This window comes from Nipponia nippon, unplaced genomic scaffold (genome assembly GCF_047370975.1).
Source record: "Nipponia nippon isolate SJK-2023a ecotype South Korea unplaced genomic scaffold, ASM4737097v1 scaffold_6, whole genome shotgun sequence".
NCBI classification, from domain to species: domain Eukaryota; kingdom Metazoa; phylum Chordata; class Aves; order Pelecaniformes; family Threskiornithidae; genus Nipponia; species Nipponia nippon.
The window spans coordinates 31,184,384-31,209,059 of record NW_028262380.1 but is presented as its reverse complement, the minus strand read 5'-3'; the positions used below and the strand labels follow the sequence as shown (position 1 = coordinate 31,209,059).

Below are 24,676 nucleotides of genomic sequence, written 5' to 3'. Positions count from 1 at the left end.
AAATAATGTTCCATTTAGAGGGAGAAAAAGTGTCTCTGGCTCCCTGATTTGCAGGAAAATTTCTGCAATATATTCTGGATACGGTATGCCATAGCAGTCATTCAATCCACCACTCAGATGTCACAATTTCAAGTCTAACAAATTATTACTTTTGAGTCTTGGTGTACCACATACACATCCTAATTCTCTTCTGGTAGAGTGAAAAATCATTCTGATTCAGTATCAGTGTCCCTGCATGCTTCCCCACTCCCTCCTCCCTTGGTATTGTAAGAGAAATTCTAAATTAGTACTTGATCCCACATTACGAAAGCATTCTTAAGTATCCTGCTCAAACAGCTTTCTTAAAGCAGAGTAAGCACATCACATTCTATTCAGTGGCAAAAACCACACCAAACCAACCAACCAACCAACAAAAAAACCAAAACAGTCTGTACTAGAGTTTTCCCAGGTTTGATACCTCTGTAAAGAACATCTGTGGTGGTTATCTGTTGTCAAATTCATCACTGCCAATTCCCGGAGAGTTACTAGAAACTTACTACTACCATATGAGTGGCACTGTGTTTATAACTTAACTTTACTTAGCAAGCAGGCTTTTTTTTTTTTTTTTTAATTAATAAAAACATAAGACATTGCAGAAGGCCATGTAATAGAATTTAATAAATTTTTCTTAAGTCAGATTTCTCTTCTGGATATTGAAGTCTCTTTCATAAAAGCTTTCTTATAACAGAACAGCTCCTGGAAGACACAAATTATGGGGACAGATACACACCTAAGGCAACAAATCTCTGAGCCTCTAGAAATACAGCATTGGTTTTCTTTGCTTTGTCTTTTAATGTTTTGCAAAGACCTGTTTCATTGCTCTTGCCAACTACTACATACTATTAAACGTAACAGGCTGTTCTTCTTCCTCTTTATCCTCAAATGAGGGTCTGGCAATTGTCACAGTAATGCAGAATAAAGAAATGCATCTTTGTAGCTAGTAGAAAGTTCAACTTCAAGGCCTTCTAGATCTGAAAAGGCCACAACACAATTTTGCATAGGTAAGACCATTAGGATTGACTAGTTTGCTGCCTTTTCTTGGATGCATGGACTGGAGCTCAGAAACTGAACATTTTTTTTAATTACGGAGTTCGTTATCTAGCAAGGGAGTAACAGGATATTTCAAAGAGAAAGAAAGTAAGCATGTATGCTTAGTAATAAATCAAGATATTTCTTCCAGGAATCAAGTGTTGACCTTGAACACTGTACTCTAACCAAATGCTAAAAACCAGACTTCTGCTGAAAGACAGTAAACAGACATAACTTATTCACTCTCATAGCCTGTAACAGCAAACACAGGAGACTGTACGAGGACATCACAGACTGCCCTTTACACTTTCAGGTACATTGGTAGATATAGTTTAATGTCAACAATGTAGTTGCATAGCAAATCAGACCATTAGGTTGCATGAATGAGGTGCAACCGCCATTAGCAGCAAAAGTACTTTCCTAACAACACCCAGAAGTTTGCTTTCTAGTTTTTCCCCTCATTAAGAACAGAGTTTTCAGGTGATTTGGGGGAGGTAAAGGAATAGAAAAGGAGGGGGGGGGGGATGGATCTGTTTACAGGGTTCCCCCTTCAAGTGATTCATCTTTGCAGTAACAGCAGCCAGCAGTCGGGGAAAATAAAGGGTGAGAAGAAGGGGCTGTAAGAAAAGAAAGCTGTTCAAATTTGTGGGATGCGTTAACAACTGGTTTGTTTAAAAACATTCACTGAGAGTTCTGTTTTTCTTTGGCAATGCCTTCAAGTAAGTATGCAACATGCTCAGAGGAAAGCATTTGTACTTCTAGCATGCTCATTTATGATGAAGGATTTGCAGAGGCAAAATAAGACCAATGTTAAATTAACCATGCACCACACAAGAATAAAATCCCACAGAAGTTGCAAAATTCTGAAAAAGAATTCCGAGATAGACTTCAGTACAATCACCTGGTTCCCTAGCAAAGCATGGTCTGGTCCCCACCAGATTCTAGAAATCCAGGGCAGGGAGGAATGGGACAACACCACCCAATACTCAAGCTTGCAGAGACCAATCAAATAAGAAAAAAAAACAAAAACCCCACCAAGCTCCAGAAAATTAAGGAATTAGCAATATTCACCTGATTCAGAACAGTTCCTCACACTACAGAGAGATTCTAGGTAGACTAAAAAGAGCAACATTTAGACATCACATTTTTATGCTTTTACTGAAATACAGAAGCTCCAATATTACTCTGAACTTGTGCTTTAAAATCCTACAGTGCATTAAAACATGATTAATATACATCACATGCTACACTGCCTGAGGCTGAGGCGATGAAACAATGTGGAGTTAAATTTTCGGTTGGATTTTTCTCTTGGGAGATGCATCGGTTGCTTTCTCTGACAAATACACAGCAAAGACAAAAGGGTTCCTTTGGCACTTGAAACAGAAGAGGCACTAACTTTTCTTTTAGTCTTTTATGTCCCACTGTGCCCGAGCTCAGCTGCCCATCACCACATCTCAGCTGAGGGAATCTAATAGTTTTAAAGATGAGTAACCCAAGGGCTTTGGGAAAACAAGGGCCAATATAGCAGGCTGCAATCAGCATTGCCAACTGTACAGCGCTCAGGGCATTCAAAGAAATGCTGTTTATGCATTGCCATAGGGGTGTCGCAACACTCCATAGCTGCTAACAACTCTCCTTCCCTTTCACCAAATATTGGGCCTGGCTTTTGTTTCCCAAATTGCATCAGGTTGTCATTCCTGTTACTCTTCAACAGGTGAGCAAGACGAACACACAAAGTGCCGACAACCTGCTGCATTTCAGAAATATCCCCTTTCCTTCCTGATTTAGGATTTTACTTCCTGCTCTAAGTCACATTCAGACTGCGGCAACTCGCTAACTCTCCTACTTCAGTGCTAACACAAGTTGTCCGGGTTGTGCAGAATACACCTTTCCCATGAAAGAGAACATGTTAAACCCGAGATTAAAGACTTGTTCTGACATATAGTCCAATTTCTGCTGCAAACTCAGCCCCCTTAGGCACAGCCACCAAAACCTTCGCAATGTGCCAGGACCAAGTACATCACTCAGTTCTTCACACATGACTCCTGCTGTCCCAAAGGAACACAGAATTAAGCACAAGGAGCTGGAGATAAAGCTGCTTCCTCAGAAAGCTTCAAGAGAGCTGAGACCATGCCAGTCTCTAATAAATCCCTCTAGACGCTGCTCCAATTTTTTGTCCAGTAATGTTACAGACAATGCCTCAGCTACATGAAATCTATCAAAGACACCACATCGCAGCCATAGCCTGTCCAGGAAAATACATGGGAAAGATTCCACAGGGCAATCTGGTAAGGCTACTTCGTGAGCACTGCTTAGCCTCTCCAAGCGTGTAAACAGGCAAACATACTATTCCTGCATCCTGTCAGGTTAAAGCATAACATGAGAGCGCAGCCTAGCTGTAACATCCCCGGGAATGGGTCAGTCAGAAGAGGAGCCATTTAACAGGCAAGCCCAGAGCAGTCACTTATAGCAGCGCGGCTTCCCAAGGGCCCGGCGGGCACCAGCTTCACCGCCTCCCACCTCCCAGTCCTGTACAAACCGCCCCGGCGACAAGTCCCCGCGCAACTGCCGGCGGGAGACAGCCCCAGCCGCCGCGCTCCGCTGCCGCCACCGCTCCACCCCGAGCCCGGCGGCCCAGTCACGGCCGGGGCGACCGGAGGGGCCCGGTCCGCGGAGGAAAGAGCGGCAGCCCTCCACACTCGGGACAGGGGAAGGGACGGAGGATGCCGGGGCCGCCTCGCTCTCACCGCGGAGCCAGCGCAGCAGGACGGGACGGGGAAGGGACAGGGGCACAGGCCGCCTCCAGCCGCGGCGGCTCCGGCCGCAACCCCCCGCCGCTGGGCGCTGCCCGCAACGGCCGCTTCCGCTCACGTGACGCCAGCAGCGAGACTGCGGGCTAGGAAGACCGCACAGTCCGCGCAGCGCCCCCGCCTGGAGAGGATGGGCGCAGCGCCTGTAACGGCTGCGGGGTGGCTGGGTTCCGGGAGGGGGGAAAAACAGGGAAAAAAGGGAAGGGCCTGAAAAACCTCGCCAAGCCCTAAAGAGCTGGGGGGATGAGGCTCCCTCCAGCAGCTGCGAACGGCCAGGTTAAATCCTGCTGTGTAATTACAAGGCATAAACCAGCAAGAAAAAGAATGCAAACACGGTCTTTCTGCGTGACAACCTGCCAGAGGTGTTTTGCGCGCCAGCGCGGCGAGGGAACGCTCGACATCGAAGAGTTTGTAACAGAACGGCGAAATGCCGTGGGAGAAACAACACGGGCTGCACCAAAAGCAAAACCGATGTCACGTCAGCTTGCATCTGACGTCTGCGTTCGCAACTGACCTCACGGCAGAGCTACTAAGAAGTTTTACGTCTTTTAGGGGACAAGTGCATTCACAAAAAAAAATGCAGGCGTACCTGGGGTTGAAAGATGCATACAATACGCTACAATATGAGAGCATCTTAGAATTTCAAATGACAAAGAAGTCCATCTCCGATCGCATGCTGTAATTCAATTTGACCACAGCATCACAATTAATATAACTTCTGTGAAAAGCATTCAGGTTTTGGCTTTACCCCGAAGCAGGAGCACCTTTAGTAACTGACGGTCTTTGATGCCAGTGGTAACTCAGAGGGAACGGTTACTCTGTGACTAGTGATCATGAAATTTAGGATTTGGCATCTAACCATGAGAAATGATGTCCAATTCTGGACGTAGCTATTTGTAGCCACGGCTGAATTCAGTGAAAGCTGGAATTACCTTCAAACTGCGCTGTGACGGAGGTTCTCCACATGGTCGATACACTTAACTCATTTTTAGCATTATTAATGTAAATTAATATAGCATTTCTTCAATGCTTGCATGCAGAGTTAAGGAAAGTTTGAAATCATTGCAGATTGCTTGAACTGTATGATTTATTCACATTAATACATCAGTATGCCTTTAGGGTGTGGTTGATAAAACGTATTAACCAGGCCATGACCAATAAAGAACAACAGAAAACAATTTTTCCAAGAGATTGTTACAAATTGCCAAAATGTAGACTTTTAACGTGTAAAACTGTGATTTCATCATTCCTGCATCATTTTTTCCACTTGATTGAAAGCATTAAACATTACTGACCAATAGAGTCTTGCTGAACGTACTTCTATTTTCTGACTTACAAAAGAACGTGCTGTGTACTTCTGTAATATATCATTCATGAGGGCGAAGGTTAAAAGAGAAGTTACAGTTTGGTAATTTCTCAATTCAGCCACAAAATGTAACTGTCTCTGGCTAGATCTATAAAGACTGGACAAGGCAGCCGTAAAAGATTGGACAAGGTTTCATAAAGCTGTTGTTATTAGTCAAAATCCTTCTAGTTTCCTGTGTTTACCTGTTAATTCTGCTAAAGGGAAAAAAAAAAAACACCAAACAAAACATAGTTCGTTAATGCTAAAATGTGATTACACGTTAAAGCTGACATAAGATCATCTTCCAGGGTGCACAGTGCCATTCTCTCCCCTATTTCAGCTTCCCACAGATGCTCTTTAGAAAGGGCCTTTGATCTTCCAATACTGACTTTAACTCATGACAAAATATTCTTAAATTACATATTACAAATTATGTAATACAATCCCCCACTTTACTGGAAGAAGATAGATTTATATGCTGAAAGTGACTGAAAGTATTGAGAAATAGGTAGATGACAGGGAAATTAGCACAGGCTTTCCTTGGGAAGAGGTGGGTTACTATATGTATGACTCCAAAACACAAAGAAGAAGAATGAGAAATAACCCTGAAGGCACAGTCCAGAACAGGCTCTCTGCTTTGTTTCGCTTCCAAAATTATTTTTAAAATTCTGCATTGATTTGTATTTGCTTAAATTAAGATGCAGGAAAAGATTAGTTACCCATGAAAGATAAACACACAAGAGAAGAGTCCTTCTGTTTTAAGTATAAGGTCATGGGTCTTAGATGGTGAAAATTATCTTAAATCCATGAACTCCAGTGGAACTTCACCAGAGTATTTTTTATTGATATGGAACTATCTTATTCGAATGATGATGTTAAATTCTTTTTATAGCATGGAGCTGCCAGAAACGGATGCATTTTTTTCAGTGTAGAATAAGACAAATATGGTATTGATAAATGCCACATAAAAATATTCTCAAATTCTTTTGTCATAGGTTTCCCTGTATTCTTAATTCTGATGTTGGTTAAAGAGTTTTAAAAAAATATCATCTGTCTTTTACGACAGCATCTATTGTCTTTCTACCTCTTGAACAAGTGAGCATGAAGTTCTGTTTGCTTATTTTCACCCTCTTCATTTTCAGGCTGCCATATTTTTCCTTTTCTCTGGAACAGATATGGCTGATAACAATTCCTGTCTTCTGAAGAAAATCCACATTATATCCACAATCTCGAGTATTCATTCACTCCATCATTTAGTTGAAACCTTTTATAAGAATGCTACAAATGCATTCGTGATAATCCTTTACTCCTGTAAGTTTCTTCCTGTTCAGTTTTGGAGAAGTCTTCCAGGAGAAGCAGATGAATCCCCAGATATTGTATTTCAAACTACATTCTGTATATCCAATGTCAGGAAATGTGATGTAGCAAACAATTCTGCATTAATTGAAAGATGGGCTATTTAGCCTGTCAGGTCTTTTCCATTTATAATTTAGCATATTCTCTGTCTCCTGTGGTATAGCTGTGCTACCCTAACTGCAAAGCGACAGTTTCCCGCACTTCAGGACAGAGACTTTCCATAGTGCGATCAGGTCAGTCTAGTAACTAGTAACAGCGTCTTGGTACTTCACATCTTATAAAGAACTGTGTAAATGGAAGGAATCCCTAGATTAGGTCCACAAAGATTTTTTGGACCTGATTTTAAAATACTTTTAAAGTATCTTTCCTTTTGCTAATAACTGAAATAATTTACATGGACAATGTCCCTTTATTGTCCTTTCCTTTCGTTTAGTCTGATCACTTAGTGAAGAATGTCTGAAATACTATGTTATCAGACAGAAGAAATGCCAAACAGATTTTAATTGCATATTATTCCACATAAAAGGCAGGCTTATTTGTCTGCTAAATAGTCAGTTTAATGTTTATACAGTACAAGAACGAAAAGATATAAACTACTGATGCAAGTCCATTAAATATGGTTGAACATTATAGTCATTTTTAGCTTAACGGTTTCTAACACCATACAGACAATTATTGGTCAGGAATTCACTGTACCTGTACTTTATTTCAAAAGAATGCTCTGAAGTGCTCATTATTAGAGGTTCTATGTTTTTATTACAATTACAAGATGAATGATGGGAGCTTTTTCACCCAGAAAATATTTCCTTGTGCCTATTAAGCAAATAATTTGTAAACGTTACAGAAAACATTGTGACCTCTACAATTAATACACAGTCCAAACAAGACAATGTATCATAGGTAACAGTAATCTGAATTACACTTGCTATTGAAGATGGTTTTGTGGAACCTGGATGTTGGGCAAATAATTCTTGCAGCTATGGATCAAAAGTTACAACACACATACTTGCACTGGATTATCCCAAAGACATTATGAATAGAACAACTGCATTTCTTAAACAATTACTATAAATACAGTCCTTCTCTCTAACAGTATTTAGATGGCAAACGTAAGACTTAAGTCCTTACAAGTTCCAGAAGATTTGTGTTAACCCACATAAACTGCCTTCACAACTGTCAAGATATACATAATTACTAAGATTTGGGTTAGAATGAACGTAATTTACAACATATGCATAGAATATATATATATATATAGCTTCTGAAGATTAGCTGTTCAAAGGTACGGCCTTTCCTCTATACAAGCAATAGGATAACATTTAAAAAGTAAAGTAGAAAGCTGTACATTTTATACAGTTTTTCAAATATATTCTCACTTATTTGATGTTATTTCAATTTTGAATCCAAAGTACATTTACACACGTTTTCAAAGGCGGGAGTTCACGTGAAAGGCAACAGTGAAGTACGAGTCACAGCACCCTTGTGCGACTATCCCATTTTACAGATGGCAGGTACTGAGAGAGGACATTAACCAGCTTGTGATTTCCTAGGAGCTATTTACAACACTCAGCTTTTGGTACGTAGCTAGTTCAGTCCACAGACACTCTACCTGTACTCTCTCGGCTGCCAAAAGAGAAAGCAAATTTTCTCGTGCAGGACGTTCTGACCAGAAGCTTCTCTGAATGACCTTTTGGGTTGGCATTTCTTTATTGACTATGGGAAGAGCAGCCAACTTGCTTAGCTGACTGACACTGGGCAATATCACTGTGCTGCTTCTTTTCAACATTTTTCCTCTTCAGCTCTTGCTCAATACAGCTTTAATTCATCCTCTGTTTCTACTGTAATATAATGGTGTCACAAGTCCAGCCATTATTTTTTGTTATGGGTGAGATTTTCCAAACCACCCAGTAGTCTCCACCCCATGTTAAAGGTAACTCCAAGTACTAATATGCATTTAAGTAGTGCACTAAATACGCTAACACATAGCTTGAAACTGGTCAAAATTATTCTCATAATTCTATGAATTTTGAAAATTCTATTACTTGCCTACAAAGTAATTGTAGTAGCCAACAACTGCTGTTTACATAGTATTTTGTTAACTCTTGGTCCAGAGGTAGAGAAGAGACATAAACAAACAATTGCTGTTCCCTAACCGGGCCTGTTCATATACATAAAGTGCAATAAAGAAGATGTTAATGATATAAAAGAAAAAAGTTCTGAAAGGTTTGATAAATAAAGCAATTCTGCTTAAGAACATTCATTTCCTAAGGCAGTAACCACAAACAATGGAAAGGCCAAAGGGAGTACTAGATGTTCTGAGGGAAAAATAATTGCAACTGCATAGGTGAAAAGTTGGTCCCACGGTACCTGAATGCAAAACTCCGATTCATCAGGACGAGGGTTTGATTCTTGTACTGATGTAGGTGTGATCTCTTCAACAGAGTTAAAATGGAAATGTGCGTGATTCTCATACAGAACTCATTTAGTTGCTTTCTTTTTTCTACTTCCAGGATATAAAAACTAACTGTTAATGCTCTTAACGCTTTAAAAATATTTCCAGCTATTAATGAAAGATAATTTATACCTCCATGAACATATGAGCAAATGCTAAGCTCTACGTACATAAGCAATCACCATTGACCATGAGAATTACTGGTCCTATGTTGAAAGTCTCATATATTTGTAAGTATTTGCCAGAGTAGGGCCCTCCTAATATATATAAATGAATGGTGAATTGTTTATGTGAAAAGTATGTTCCATTTTTTACTTATGTGTAAAATTAAAAAGCAGATACTGCATATCACTTACTATCTTTTTGATCAGATGATTTATGAAATGCTGGTCAGTGAAAGTCAACCAGTCACCTTAGTGTTAGAAAATGCATCTTTAGGACAAAGGACACAGGGAGAGACATAAAAGGTTGGAAGCATAGAAGCATATCCTCATAAGTACTAAGCAATCCCTATTGTTGGATGACCAGATGGAATCATCATTTAGGTAGGTGTCATCAAAGTTCACAATCTTCAAGTCCTTCTTAAGGTACATTTCATTCAGTTTGTTTAGCGTTCGAGCAAAGGTATATTTAGATGCACAACTATATGCTTCCAGATTGTAGACTTTGTGGAAGTGCATATCAAAATACGGATTATCCTAAAAAAATGGAGAGAGAATTAAGTTATTACACGCATTACAGATGTTAGAACAGCAATCTGTTGTTCTCTGCCCAGCTACCTTCAGGGCTTTTTCTCAATTTGACGGACTCTAAAGGACTTCACGTATTTCTGCTATTCATACTAAAGGGTTTTTAAAACTTTACAAAGGAGGGGTTTATAATTAGCTGCTATTCTTTGCCATTAGGAATTTTGCCTGAGTAAAACTTTCAGAGTTTGCCCAAGTGATACGCTGCACTTTACTGGGATTATACAATCTTGTTTTGAAATGAACCATTTTGTCATGTTGCCTAAAACACACTATATGAAAAGCACTTGCCTTGGACTATAACTGTATATGCCCGTCAGAAGAAGAATATTGATTGCCCTTCCTGCCTAAATTGTAATTCTCTGTGCTTTCTGGCCCTTTGGCACAATTAATCCTAGCAGCAGCTAAATTCTGTTAAATTCTATGGATATGAATAACTATTAGGAATATTTATAGCTGTGTTAATCAACCTATAATTATGTGTGAGGTTCATTTAGGCTTTTCTTTAACCAAAAATGAGGCAGATTTCGATCATCTCAGTTGTGGAAGGCTGAATCATCTCTGAACGACGTTTTAGCACAACACTTCAGAAAAAAGCTAAAAGTAAATTCATGCAGGCAAGTGATAAGGAAATTCTCTGGCTGCCTTGGCTGGTGAAGGGACAGGAACATGTCCAGAAGCAAGATAACTTGGAGAGGGGACATAAAGTATTATTAGTTTTGGCTTTTTTCCCCCCTCTGCCCTAAACTGCAAAGAGCTCACAGGGTGCAGGGATACTCTGAACCTGAGCTCACCTCCTCCACCTCCCAGGTTCCTGGTTTTAGACTTGAGGGCGATGTGCACAGGACAGAAGGAGAACAACCAGAGTTGGTCATTTTCCTTAGAGCAAGGCTCTGAAACCGTTCTTGTCAGCTCTTGATTTCTCTTTTATGAGGATAATGTAATCTGCATTCCATTTTATGTTCATTTCAAAGCACTTTCACAGGGCAAAAATCACTTTTTTCCCGGACTACATTTATTATGCATGGACAACTGTTAAAATGTCTTCTCAAGATATTCTCCTCGGAATATTCTTCTAGCTTTTGTAAAATAGGATTTAATTGTACTTTTGATGTTGTTCTGTATTGTGCTCCTGCAGCTTCATTTTACCCTTCTGAAGTTGCATCTGGGAGATTAGGACCGTTTTAGCAGCAAGTCAGCCAGATCTAGCCAAAGCTGTTTCATATTTACACACACAAATACACAAATATTTAATTGATTCAAGTAATGTGAGATTAAGCTATGTGAAAGAGGCACAATTTCGGGAACTGATACACCAAACAATCCGCTTCCATGATATTTTACACATTGACTTTGTCACACAGAGAACAGGTTCATATATTCAAATTACAGGGTCACAGTCTCCATAAAAATATTTAACGAAATCTTGTTTTCAAATACACATTAAAATCTATGGGATTAACTCCAGTTTACACTGGGAGCTGCAGGTGGAGAACTTTTATTCCCAGTTATGATGAACAAATTAGAAAACATTCAGCTTCTCCCTCAGATCTCAACCAGAGAGATGAAGAAGATTACAAGAAAATCACTCATTCCTCCTCCCCTGCAACAGTGCAAATGCGATGTGGAGCCTCTTATATGCAACAAAACCAGAATTCCTTGAAGGTTTGATTTATTTGGGTTTTTACATAACTTTCTTTTTCAGATCATGCATTTTAATACTTGTATCCCAAATTGCAACACAAGAAAAGTATACTCTAATATGTGTATTTAATAATACATAACACTTACAGTATCTGCTTCTTTTCCATCAATCATCTCCAGATCTTTCAAAAACCACTTTTCAACTATTTCATATTTCTCTTCTCGATCTACGCACAAGTGTTTAACCATACATATTTCTACTTCTTCACTTTTAGTCACTGCAAGAAAAAAATAGTTTAGATATGCAAGCAAGTACTTCCCAAAGGTTCCAATAATAAAAGACTGAATCAAACTAAATTTTAGATAATAACTTAAACGATGACAGGCAGGGCTGTACAGGGCTGTACTGGACTTAATAGTTTTATTTTTCCCAGGTGGTAGGAATAGCACCATGTTCTCAGTCTATGAAACCTGTCAGCTTTTAGTAGATTTAGGATTTACCTTACCTGTCCTGTGAAAAGAGAATCTTGTCTGTGCAAAAGCCTTTCATCTGAATTCACTAGCAATGCAATGAAAGCCTAATTCTGGCACTGAATCTGTATGGATAATCCACTTAACCTACTTACTTCAAGGGGGAGTCTTTTGGAGTGCTGGAGTCAGAAAATTGCAAAACCGCTACCGAGGCTCTGTATTTACATGACTTGTGCTATACCTTCCATTCTGTGGATGAAGTTCTCTTACGAAGCCATTACTTTTTTAAAGCAATACTCTTATTTCCATATAAAATATGTAAGTAGGCCACTTAACAAGAATAACGTCGAAAATATTTCTTAAAGCTTCAAGTTGCCTAGTGCTATCTTTGTAGAAATTACGATTTTCCAACTTAGGCAGGAAATGAGAGTAAAAAGAGCACAAAGACACTGTTTGCAATAACTACCATTATTAATTGATTACACTGAGTGCTGCGTAGGAGACTGGATTTCTGTAACACACAATAATGAGTGTGAAAAGTACCGGAGCCTGAACAATCTCCTGCACATCCAGCATCACGGCTGCGGGGCCGGCCACTTCCCTAAGCCATCCCATAGGCTAAGGTAGGGGCGAGATGTCACCTACGGCTGGCAGGAGCATTTCGACATCATAGCACGAGGCTACAGATGCAGGACAAAATTTCTTTTATTTCTAAATACTGCCTGAATTTTTGAAAACCCATTTTGAAACTTGGCTGATTTTATCTTATTCCTGTTAAAATGTCTGTTACTTCTCAGCTGTTTATAAGAAAATGGTTATTAAATAAAGACAAACAAAGGATATATGTTGGAGATATGCCTTCTTTCCACTGCAAAGAAAAACAGTGGAAAATGTATAAACTGATTATAATTTCTCTCAGCCTATAGCTTCCCTGCCTGGGAAATACAAATCACTGTTGCTTTTTTTTCTGGTCCTATCAGTCATAGTTGCTGAATGATTTTTAACCAAAGGACCACCACCGTGTTATCTTCTGTGGAGAAGTTACAATGGTTTTCATTTGCAAGCAAATCTGGTAAGCTAATCTTAGAAAGTTCTCGTCATACTTTCAGTTTCTCCCATTTTGTTTGTTTGCTTGCTTGCTTGTGAGGGAATATATTGTTTCCCTCAGAGTTAAAACAGAAGGAAACAAGCCCAACCCCAAATCCCCCAGTCCTGTCTGAAATAGAAGGGGATGTCCTAGTGGCCCCCAGGTCCCACACACTGCCCCTTTGCTACCCCTCATGCAGGAGAAGAAATCGTATGACATAAGGGCAGAGCACAGATGTGTTAGGAATAATGAAACCAGGAGCATGTCGTGCCCAGTGGTGAAACTTCGGCAGGCTATTTTCAACTAAAAAAAAAAAATATATATATTTCTTTACTTTTCCTGCGTTTTACATATTGCTTGTTCTTGCACTCAGTTAACAGAGTTAAAGAAAATTTAATTTTTTATATACAACATGAGCTCAGATCTACCATGTCATTCTATTAAACTCTAAAAGCTTTTCTTGGGAAGGGCATGGCTATGGCAATGCTTTCATAAAGCACAAACTGTTTCTTAAGGTCTTCCGTGAACTGACCACCTTTTCGAGAGTCTCTGTTGCATAATACGATGTTATCCCTACTGTTCTTCTCAAGCATACCAATACTGGGTTGTGAAAACCCCTGAATGTGGTTGCATTCAGCTTTACGTTCTTCCAGGGTTTATAAAGCATTTAGTGAAAGGATACTATTGCCTTCACGCAAGAACTGGGACTTGCTATTGTGAAAAGGAAGAGAAATAATGTTGGGCACATGGCACAAAAATAAGATTGTTCAGTTATCCACACTAAGATTTTGTTGTAATATAGATTTAAAAGGCATAGACTGCTGAAGTTTTGCCTATAGTTTGACTGATTTTTTTTTTTTTATATGGTAATTTGAAATCAACAGGAATATACTGAGGTTGCATTGCAGGGATAAGATTTTAAATAATGTGTTTTGCTCCAGATTACAGTAGCTGCTGGCAGCTGGATGCAGCCCATCTTTCAGAATCAGATTTCCACTCTACTCACCGCTTACTTGCCTATGCCTGAATATATTGAGAGAGTTCAATAGTGGATACTGGAGAGATCCCACTCTTAATACTCTACATAAATTTTCCTTTATGTCTTTGGAGACTTCCAATCAGTTAATCTGATTAGAGGCTTTCTTTAATGGCTTGTTCTCCTCTACCTTAAAAAGAAATTTTTAGTAAAGATTTTAAAGGTTCATAATGTTATTTCTCCTCTTTGGATGTTTCATAACAGTGAACTGTTTACATCTACCACATGCAACTAAACATACTTCTACCAGACAGTTTTATAAACTATGAGCCAGGTTGGTATTTCTGTACATTTAGAAGCTCTATGATGTTCAGCAATCTGTGTCTTAAAACTATTTTTATAGTTCTAAAATACAAAGCCTGTTCTACTAAAATTACATGAGTGCAGGGAACATAGCTTGCTCAGTATTTCCAGCAATCTGTAAATCAAATTCAATATTCCAAAGACTTCAGATGTTTAGAAAGATAATGATCACAGGAGACGGTTGACATCATCCCATATTGGATGTTAACCCAACCCATGTCTCAAGTACATAGATTATTTCTACCTGTCATATGTATTTTGAACCTGAAGAGGAAACAGACTGGAAGAGGCATACGCTTCAGCCTAACTACTTCTGGATGAGAGCATTGCTCTTTCTGAGTATCTTTTAGTGCTGTGAAAGAATTAAAAAAAAAGAAAGAACAAACAAGCTTTTCTGAAGCCTTTTTCTAAAAACGTTATGAAACAGATACACTCGAAATCAAATTTAGTAAGCAGCCAGATAATTAAGTTTATCACTCACAGCAATCTTGTTTTACTCACAGTTCGTGCTAATTACTAACTCAAATGGGTATTTATTTAAACCACAAGTCTAGTTTATTGTTCCCAAAGTCACTGGGACAATATGTAGGACATTAGACCAAGAAAAAGGAGAGTGCAAAAGCTCTAAAAATTACAAATGCTTCCCGCAATAGTAATGGATTGTTATGCTTTCTTACGGAAAGCCTAATTAGAACCATGGGAAGGTACTGCCCTTTGAAAAGCAGGCTGGCCACGCAAGCGCGGGCACACCGCTTCCCGCAGTTGTGCTGGAAGCGCCCCGTTTCTCCGCTGATGCCAAAGCTCGCGCCGGCAGCGAGCAGAAACGGGAGAAAACGCCGTTTCTGAGGGCTGCCGGCCGCGCCGGGACGGGACGGGGACCCGCGCTCCCCGCCGTGCCGGGGGGCTGCCGGAGCTGCCGGAGCTGCGGGCGGCGGGGCCGGCCCGCTCCCGCACCGAGGCGCTCCCCGCTCCCGCACCCTCGCATCCCCCCGCGCCCCTCCGCGCCCGCCCTGGGCACCCGCGCCCGCCCACGCGCGCACGCCCAGGCGCCCGCACCCCGTCCCGCCGGGCTGCGCCGGTACCTGCGGCGCACAGGTAGCAGCGCTCGGCGCCCGAGCCCTCCACCTGGATGAACTCCTGCAGCCTCTGCCGCCGGGGGCCGAACAGCCTCTTCGCCAGCTCCTCCTTCACCAGCGAGGACATCGCCGCGCCCCGCAGCCGCCGCCGCCGCCGCGCCGGGCCGGGCACCGGCGGGGCACCGCGGCGGAGGTTGCCCCCCGGCCGCGGGGGAGGCATCGCCAGCGGCGGCCCCCGGCGGGGTCCCGCTCCCCTCCGCCGCCGGAGCCAGCCGCCGTTAAGGCTCCGGCCGCCGGCGCGGGGAGAGGCCGGGCCGCCGATCTCCCCGCCCCACGCGTGCCCGCCCTGCCTCCCCCGCTCCCTCCCTCTGGCTGCCGGCGGGGGCCGGGCCGGCCCCGGCGGGACCTGCCGTGGCAGCGGGACCGAGCCGGGCGAGGTGCCGGCGGGGCGCCCGCCCGGGCTGCCTCCCTGCCGAGGGGCAGAGAAGGAGCGTGGGAAGACGCAACGTAATCACGCTCCAGGCAGTTTACCAAATGAAAGAGTTGTCAGGTAGTGCACATCTTTTTATCGGCCAATAAAAGAGTGAATAGAAAACAGTAATTCCTTATAAAAGGAATGACGTAGCCTTACGGCTGTTACTACTGTTACTACACTAATAGCTTTATGGCTATTAATAGAGTTAAGGGGAAAATTACCTTATGCCGCTCCTTATAAACAGAAAGTGAACTCACCGCCGTGCAACAGGAGTCCTCAGAGGCCGAGTGCGGCCTGGGGACCAGCTGAAACTGCCATCCGCGCTATGCTTACGTATGTGAGGGGCCCAATATACCAGGCATGAGTATTCGCAGAAATTCTGGTCGTTCCTGCCACCCTGCCCGTGCGTGGGTAAAGCTCCCGGGGCCAAGTACTCTTCTAATTTCAGTATCTGCAGTAGCCTGTGTTAGAGTTTTCCTTTTGGACTCATTCGTGGCTGCTTATAGAAGTTTGAATGGGCTCTTCTTATGCTCAAGCTTGTTATGCCTAAATACCTTATTGGGTTCTCATTCTGACAGTCTAAAAACTTAAAAAGGAAAAAAACCTTTTAAACCTTAAACCTTAGCATAAAACTGAGTGCTAAAGTGAAGATGAGGTAAAGGTGAGGTACAAAATCTGAGGATTTAAAAAAAAATTTTTTTTACAATATTATTAGAATAATTTAGTGCCATAGGTCTACATGGTGCTTTGCTGATGTGAAGCAAAATGGAACCAAGTACAATCATGATGTAAAGTTAGGGAGAATTGTCCTCTGCTATAGATAGTAAGCATATTGGCTAGATGAGCGGGAAAGGGATTGAAAAGAAACTAGAAGATTTTGATTTATTTTCCTTCCTTTTGGTCCCATGTGTTTGGAAACACAGTTGTGATTCTTAAATTTATAGGTCAATTTTCATCCCTGCTTTGGGAGAGTTACTCTAAGCTTCAAGTTTCAGATATATTTTATAAGTACAGGGCTTAAGGATAAATTTCATCTCTTACCTTTAAAGGCTTATTTTAGGAAAAGAGCAGGATGCTCACTTCCAAACCAAGACAACTGCATGTCAGGAAAGTGCCTTGGTATGGAGACCTTCCACCAGACAGCCGGGGCTCAGGGATGCCCAGATGCCTGCCCACAGCTTTGATGACCTGGTCACGCCTTGAACATGGAAGCAATGTACAACCTGGCTCACAGTTCACAGTCCCTCCTCTTTCTCTGCCAGTCTTTGGCAGAAATGTCAAGGCCTCGCTGAGGCTCCTCGTGCCCCAGACTTCGGTTCATCACCACCAGCGTTAATAGTGTCATGGCTGGAGGTTTCAGCGTTTGTACTCAGTGCCAGAGTCCTCATTAGGAAGCTGATTCTGACTCAGCCCGGCTGTAGCTCATGTTGCATCTCCGATGCTTGAATATGTGCAGTTTTGAAGCAACAAATGTGCAGATAAAAATACCCTCAGAAAAATCCCTTCAGCTCTGGAAGAATTTTCCGTCAGTTTTTCCCTTGTGAAAGACCCAGCTGATACTGGAGAAACTGCCTAGGTGGTGAGTGAAGCGTCACTGGCATCTTGGAAGTGATGGAGCTGAGACAATAGTGGTGGAGCTCTGGTCTTTCTTGACTTAGACTTTTATTTTTCATAGTTTGATGAAACTGTAAGTCATTCTGCCCCAGTTTTCACAAGAGCGTCTTGAGGTTTGATATAATTCGATATATTAATACTCTTAAAGCTTTTGCCTTTTCTTGCATGTTAATATTGTGCCACTCTGGGCAGCAGTATATGGCTAGTAGAAATTTGTACATTAACTGAGCTTTACATTGAAAGCCATGACTGTGCTTTAGGTGGGGCTTTAGGGCTGTGTAGCTGCTATCTGAGCAGTACTAACGAACGTACAGCCACTCCCCTACCTCCTACCTTCTTGTGTCCATGCCTACTTAGATTTCACCATATGGAAAGAGCATTGTCTGCATGCTGACTTCAGCATCTGCTGTGCATGCTGGGTATGCGTGAGGCTCACAGCAAACACATTGATAAATGTCTGCATATTACATCCCAAACCATGTACTCTTAAAGCACAGCACAGATAAATTATAGTTTTCATATTTAGAAATCTTTTGGAAAAGGAGCAAAAGTTTTTGATAACATATATAATAATTTACACATTTCTAGCTGTTAGATGCAGCTGTCCAAAAAAAGAAGACTGCTATATAGTCTTTGGTAAAAGATTCCTCTGGATTTATTTCTGAGCTGTTGTGTATGTGGATAGTGCTCAGAGGATCCTATCCTGTGATGTAACTATTTACTTCATGCCTCCTCTTAAATCAAGTTATATTTCAAAAAAGGATTATAGAGATTAAATTACTTCTGCAATATCCTTTAATGCATTCTCAAATGCTACATTAAACACCGACTCTGAGTATATATGTAGAAAGGTACAATGGTGATTTTAACGTTGAATGTTTTAATAAGAAACAGAAACATTTGTAATTCACTATTGCTCTTCATGCTTTTGATTCTTTATTCACCCATCCTCTGATAGAATGTAGCAGGACAGTTTTGATGCAGCTGGTATCAGGACTACCTGCAGAGTTGTGGATAGTGCTCATAAATATTTTTTTTTTTTCAATATTTACCCTACACTTCATAGTCTTTTCCCCATTCTTAGAATTCAATGGGGAGAAACAACCATCCCATTTTGGGGGTGACTCACAAAATCATTTTCTTCCTCTCTATTTCTCTACTACTTTGCTGCCTTGGGTGGACTGGAAATAAGGCTTGGTAGGCTTTAGAATCTCCTTCCTCTGCAGCATGCGTAAAGCTAATTTTTGTGTCTTCTTGCTTGGTTGTCAGTATATTAAAACTTTTGAAAGATGATTCTTGCAGTAGGTAAAGAGCATCTGCAGTGCCTACCCAGAGCTTCTTGCCTCCTTACAAGTTCTGTTGTCTGTTTCCTTGCTCCGTTTCTGTTCTCCCTGTTGCTATTCTTCCAGTATTATACCTGCTCTTTCTTTTTTCTTTCTTCTTCTGTAACATATACCTCTTATGGACTTAGAGGCTCTTTTTAGATGACTCATGCAAAAAATAACACATATTTCATGTACAAAGCTAGAGTTTAACAGAGAGCAGGTAGGCACCGCTATACATGTGTAAGCATGCTTTCACTGGAAAAGAATTAAACACAATTCAAGGCTATGATAGGTAATCCTGGTGGTTTGCAATTTGAGGCTCTCAAGGTCACTCAAATTTAATCCCACTCAAAACCTGCCATTACAAGCTTCCCCTTTAATATTTCTTCTTGCTGGTATTATTATTGCTGAATAGAAAAAAAAAAAAGTTTCTGAGAAGCTGAGTGTATGTTTTGAGCAATAAGATTACAGATCCACCTTAGCTGAAATACCGTAAGCCCAAATCCTAACAGTTCATAACTGAAAGCCAACAGTTGGGCAGTAACTTACCCAGCCAGCAAGGACACACTAACCATGGTCTGGGATCAGCTTCCCATTCTGGCATCCAACACCCCGGCCAGCCGGCCCTACCTCAGCTAAACCCACCTGTAAATGTGTGTCATAGAGACATAAACCAGAACAAATTAAACTCCTTCTTACCAGTGCCACAAACAAATTTAAATCCAAATTTAACTTGGATTTACCTGTAACTGTCCGGATAGATGAATTACAGATGTTTGTGAAAGCTGTGCACCCTCTACCCCAGGCTCACAGAGGTCTACAAAGGAACCCGTTACAACATGAAGTAGTCACCAAGGGAGTGTCTTAGACATTTCCGCCAAATATTAATTACTTCTGCTCCTTTTTGTGCCCTGTCTTTTTCCTGCAAACTTTCCCATGTCCAAGTACAGTCTTCCTTACTGTACCCAGGACATTAACTTTAATAAATGTAGTAGCAGGTCCTAAAAGGATAAATCTCTCTAATCTTTATTGTTTCTCAGTCACACTGTTCTGGTAAAAATCAATTCACCAGCTTCAGAAACGATATTTATGATGGGTCCCTATACTCCTTTGGATCTAATAATGTGCATTAGTATATACATGTAACTGATTACTTGGGGCTTGATCCAAAACCCATTAAGTCAGTAACAAGCTTCCCTTTGATTTTGGGTGGGCTTCAGCATAGTCATTACTGCAACAGCAGAACAGTCACCATGTTTAGGTGGGACTTCACTGTGTTCCACATGTTGAAGGTCTCCAGAGGATGTACCTTTGATCTCTCTCTCATATTCCCAGCACGAAGCACACCCTTACAAAGCCGTGTTCGCTGGAAGCAGCTTTCCCATTGCTCCTTGCATGACAATGTTATGAAATAAAAAGAAGGAAGGAAGATACAACATCCAAAATAATCTCTCAGAGCTGCAAAGGATCCCTGTAGGTTGAAAAACACCATTTACCATCTTATTTAAATTAGGCTTTACTTTCCTTTAGCTGTCATTCCTGTTTGAGGTTTCAGTCAGGCGTGGTTTCCTTCGTTAACACTTAGTTTATTGTCTGTAAGTATTCTTCACATCTTTAGGGCTCTAGACCACTTTTTTAACATCATAGATTAGATTTTAGAGTATAAACCAGAAATTGTGAAAAACATTCTACAGTGAGCTGGCTGTATAGAGAGGTTTCCAAAGCTGACTTCAGAAAACTAATTGTGAATGATCATCACCTGTTTTTTTCCCTCTTGGTATTAATGATTTACTTTTCTCAGGTCTCTTTTCCCACTGACATTTATAGATTATCTGGCTCCTAGTTAGGGCTAGTTCTTCACATGTTTTGATAGCTATGCCAATAAGATTAGATCCCTGTGTAGTGAAGCATAAAACTAGTTAAGTTGTACTGAAAACTGTTTGAAGCAGCAGAGATGACAGTATTCCATGCAGAAGTGCTATTCAGTGAGGTATGGCTTGAGTCACTCAGTTTTAAAGTAGAAGCATAGAAATCTATGCTGGAAAAGACATCAGTTGGTTAAAATGTTTTGTAGAACTACTTTTCTCCTGAATTCCTTTTGGGATCCCATTAAAAGAGTCCTCTACCAACCTCAGGATATATGGATGCTCAAAGAGAGGATGACTGAAGATCTCATCAGTTCTGGTGAAGAACACTAAAACCCAAATATGATTGGTTTCTCTAGTGGTATGTTGTAATTACTCAGTTAAAAAAAAGTAGTACTCTTCTCGTGGAAGAAATGAGGTTAAGGAGTTTATTTGAGATTTTATTTAACTGAAGCACAAATTTGTGAAGTTTATACTGAGCACTATGGTTTATCATCCTCAAAATGTAATCATGACTGTCATTTGGACAAATGATGCCACACCGTGCCAGCATCCCATCCAAAGCTTTCCTTTCAACAGAAAATGCACACTTGTTCTTCATAGAATAGTAACCAGATGCTGTTTTACGGATGAAATTTGGAAGCATATTTTGAAACATAACACATAAGTAGGAAGTAATTTACACGTGTTGAATTTTAGACATACAAGAATTTAGGTTCCTGTTGAGCAAAGCACATAATAATGCATTAATGAATTGGAGCCATATTTAATTAACAGCATAAAATCCTGGCATGTTGGATTCAGCACTTGGTTAGTCCAATATAACCCATTCAATGTCATACAGTTTTCTTTGTGGAGGTAAAACCCTAAAGACAGTAGTAAAGTAAAAAAAAGTTTTAAAAAAATCCTGTAACTTTCTAAGCATACAAATAACTGCTAATCTTCTGACAGCTGGAAGCTTTTGAAAGCTTAGCTCAGGATTTTGACAGCTGTGCTTAAAACATAATTCTTGGTGGTGTGTTTTACAAAAATGCAGGGGAGAAAGCACAGTAGAGAGTTACGTTGACCAACAAGTCAAGAAGTATTTTGATAAATATATTTGAAGTAAATTGTGATGCCAACAAACTGCCCTTTTATGTTCCCATTTGCTTGTAAATTTTCTGAATAAACCCAGCTTTTCTTGAAGGGTTACCCAGAGCAACTTTAACAGATATTCTGTCGAAAGTCTCTTCATACTTTTTAATAATGATTTTCATCTCTACCTCTGTAGTCTCTAGTAATAAATTTCATTTGTCTTGGCACAAGAACCATTTTCTTCCCTCATGAAAATTGAACATTATTATTAATGTAGCTAGTCAATTACTTCAGATTAATGTGGATTTATATTTAAAATCAATACATCAACGTGATGCAAAGCACTCTTAAAACACTATAAACTGCTGCTGGATATCTAATCCATTTTTAAAAAATTCATAAAGAGTCGGGAATCTATACAACTACATAATTTGTATGGATATTGTATTTAGGGGATGAGTACATAGTTGACAGTTGTATGGCTTGAAATACATTTTATTCTATATAGTTCTTTATAAGTTCTTACTCTGTCAGTTACTCAAAAATGTTAACGTCAAATACATTTAGAGAAGAAATAAAATACAAAAATGTTGAGAGTGAATTTAATTCATCATTGAAAAACTAGTAAGGGAATGGTGGACAGATCTCCAAATGCTTTCAAAGGTGGCTGGCATTATCAAAGGGTAACTTTAGTCAATTATACAGTACAGGGTTCAGTATACAGATAATTAATTGAAATGTAATGACCCAGCATTTGCAGATTATGTGATCTGATCTTAAACTAGTTTCTAGCTTCCTCTTCATGAAGCCAGAAGGATTTGTTGCAATGAAGGCAAATTGCAGTTCCACATTGTCCAATTTAGCTGGAGTCCTGGGCATGGAAGAAACTACTCAAAGCTGAAACTACTAGGTCTAGTAGGTCTAAGACTAGTAGGTCATTCGCCTTTCTCAAGGCAGGATCAACCTAATCTAGCTCACTTGCCTGGTCTGCTTCTAACCAGAGCCACAACTTCTATGTGGTCATAAAGTCTCATATCTTACATACCAACCCACAGCACCTGAAGAACTCTAATACCCCCCTGTTTGCCTTACCCAACTGACATCTTTAGGGCTCTCTGGGTGCATAAAATGAGCATGACTTGATGCAGGGCATTTGTAAAAAAGAGTAGGTTTCCAGGAAAAACTTCTGCTTTTTTGACTTGGGAGCTCCTTAACATTTGGTGATGAAAACTTGGATTAATTATGTTTTTTTTTCTTGGTCTTCATTCCATTCTTACGTTTCACCCCATGACTGAAAAAAAAAATTACATATTAGTGTAAGTTCAATAAAATAAAACTACCGGATGCTTCATCTTTTTTCTTGTCTGAATTTTGAATTAGAACTAGAGAATATTGCACAAAGATGGGAAAAGTGTGGGTCAACCTCTTTTTGTCTCTGCCAGGCCTCAGTTCATGACCAGAATTACATTTGTATCACCTGTTCCCCATTGCCTTCTCATGGTAGTGAAAGGTCTTGACTATCTGAGCAATGCTTTTCAGCCGGCTAATGTTACTTACACGTACGGTTAGCATTTTCCTATGATTACGTTTCATAGTCTCCCTTTCTCTCCTTCTGTAGACAGACATATAATACATTAATTGTTTTCTTTCCCATTAGCATCTTGGTAAAGAACTGGATGAACACACTGGAAGATCCTTGCTCCGTGGAAGTGTAGACTGGGACCCTGCAGCTGGTTTGGCATGGCTGATCTCTACCTATGAGTGGACACTGCTGATGGCACTGAACCAAATCAGTCCAAAAGGCACTGATGGCCTGGGACTGTGTAAATCAGAAAATGACGAGTCCTGTCCATTGGAAGGTCTGTTCCGCCTGCAGCATTCACTGTGTGCAAGAAGATATATCTGTAAAATCATTATTAAGGAAGAAATTATTTTCACCAAATGTATTTTGTACTGCTGTTGAAAAAGTTGCTGCAATCAATGAGACACAGAACTTCAGAGAGATCTGCCCTTCAGGAAACACACCAAACAGCTACAGCCGCTGCTCTGAATTCTTTGGCAAAGACCTTTGAATCCTTTTTTTGCTAAGAGACGTCCTAAAAAAAAAAAAACAAACCAAAAACAGCTAGTTGCATCTAACATTGACATGGAAGTTGTTAATTATGTTGTAATTACTTTGCTTCCATTGAAACAAGTTCACCTGTATTAACTAAAATTAGAAAATGCTCACAGATGGGCCTTCTTTTCTGTAAGGAGCCTGAAATTCAAATTTAGTCATTAAATAATCACCTCGGTCATTAAATAATCACCTCGGTTCTCTAGCCTTTATTTCAAATATATTCAAGTTATTATAGATGGATGCAGACTTATCGGCCTTATTAATTTGAATGACTGGGTCAGGTTTTCTAGCTTTTTTCTCTAGTGTGCACAAGTCTCACTAGATGTCGTATATTAACTTATTCAAATTCAGATCTTTAATATTGTTGCTGATGTCCCTCTTGTTTGTTGTCTAAAGCTAATAATGCAGAATAACACCTGCAAAATCCTTTTTGTGTTGCAGACTTTTAATGTTTGGTGAACTCAAGTGCTTCCCATTCAGCAACTGGAGAATGAGAGCCTGAGAAGGTTCTGTGCTTTTCCACTCACTCATTTAGACACTAAACCCTGGAATAAGCATGGGCTTATTTTGATTACACTGGCAACAGAAAATTCAAGTGCTGTACTGCTACTGGGCAATGACACCTCTATTGCTACCAAAAGCTGTATATGCTGAAAGCCAGCTAGCTGGATTTATGGTAAAATCCTTACCAAACACTAGTCTACATGGACTTTTTGAATTAGTTGTTATCTAGATGAAATTTTAAAGAAAATTACAATGAGTCTTTGAAGTTGAAAATATGCTGTGCCGAAGTGGCACAGCAAAATAGTA

The 24,676-nt window shown here is 40.4% G+C and overlaps 2 protein-coding genes across 10 annotated transcripts in view; both read right to left on the bottom strand.

The window, feature by feature from the left end:
• Positions 1–3,959, bottom strand: part of EXOC1 (exocyst complex component 1) — a 33,538-nt gene extending 29,579 nt beyond the window's left edge. For 7 of the 9 annotated variants that reach the window (XM_087735747.1, XM_087735751.1, XM_087735752.1 and 4 more), the window contains exon 1: positions 3,816–3,959. The gene's annotated coding sequence lies outside the window, so the exon portion shown is untranslated. The other 2 variants (XM_087735749.1, XM_087735748.1) reach the window with 2 other exon arrangements.
• Positions 3,960–6,942: 2,983 nt separating this feature from the next.
• Positions 6,943–15,521, bottom strand: EXOC1L (exocyst complex component 1 like). The gene is made up of 3 exons (XM_087736944.1): positions 15,401–15,521; positions 11,569–11,699; positions 6,943–9,729 (listed from the first exon to the last, which is right to left on the bottom strand). The coding sequence occupies exons 1-3, from the start codon at positions 15,519–15,521 to the stop codon at positions 9,466–9,468; spliced, it is 516 nt and encodes a 171-aa protein (XP_087593070.1). The 3' UTR covers positions 6,943–9,465.
• Positions 15,522–24,676: the final 9,155 nt, after the last annotated feature.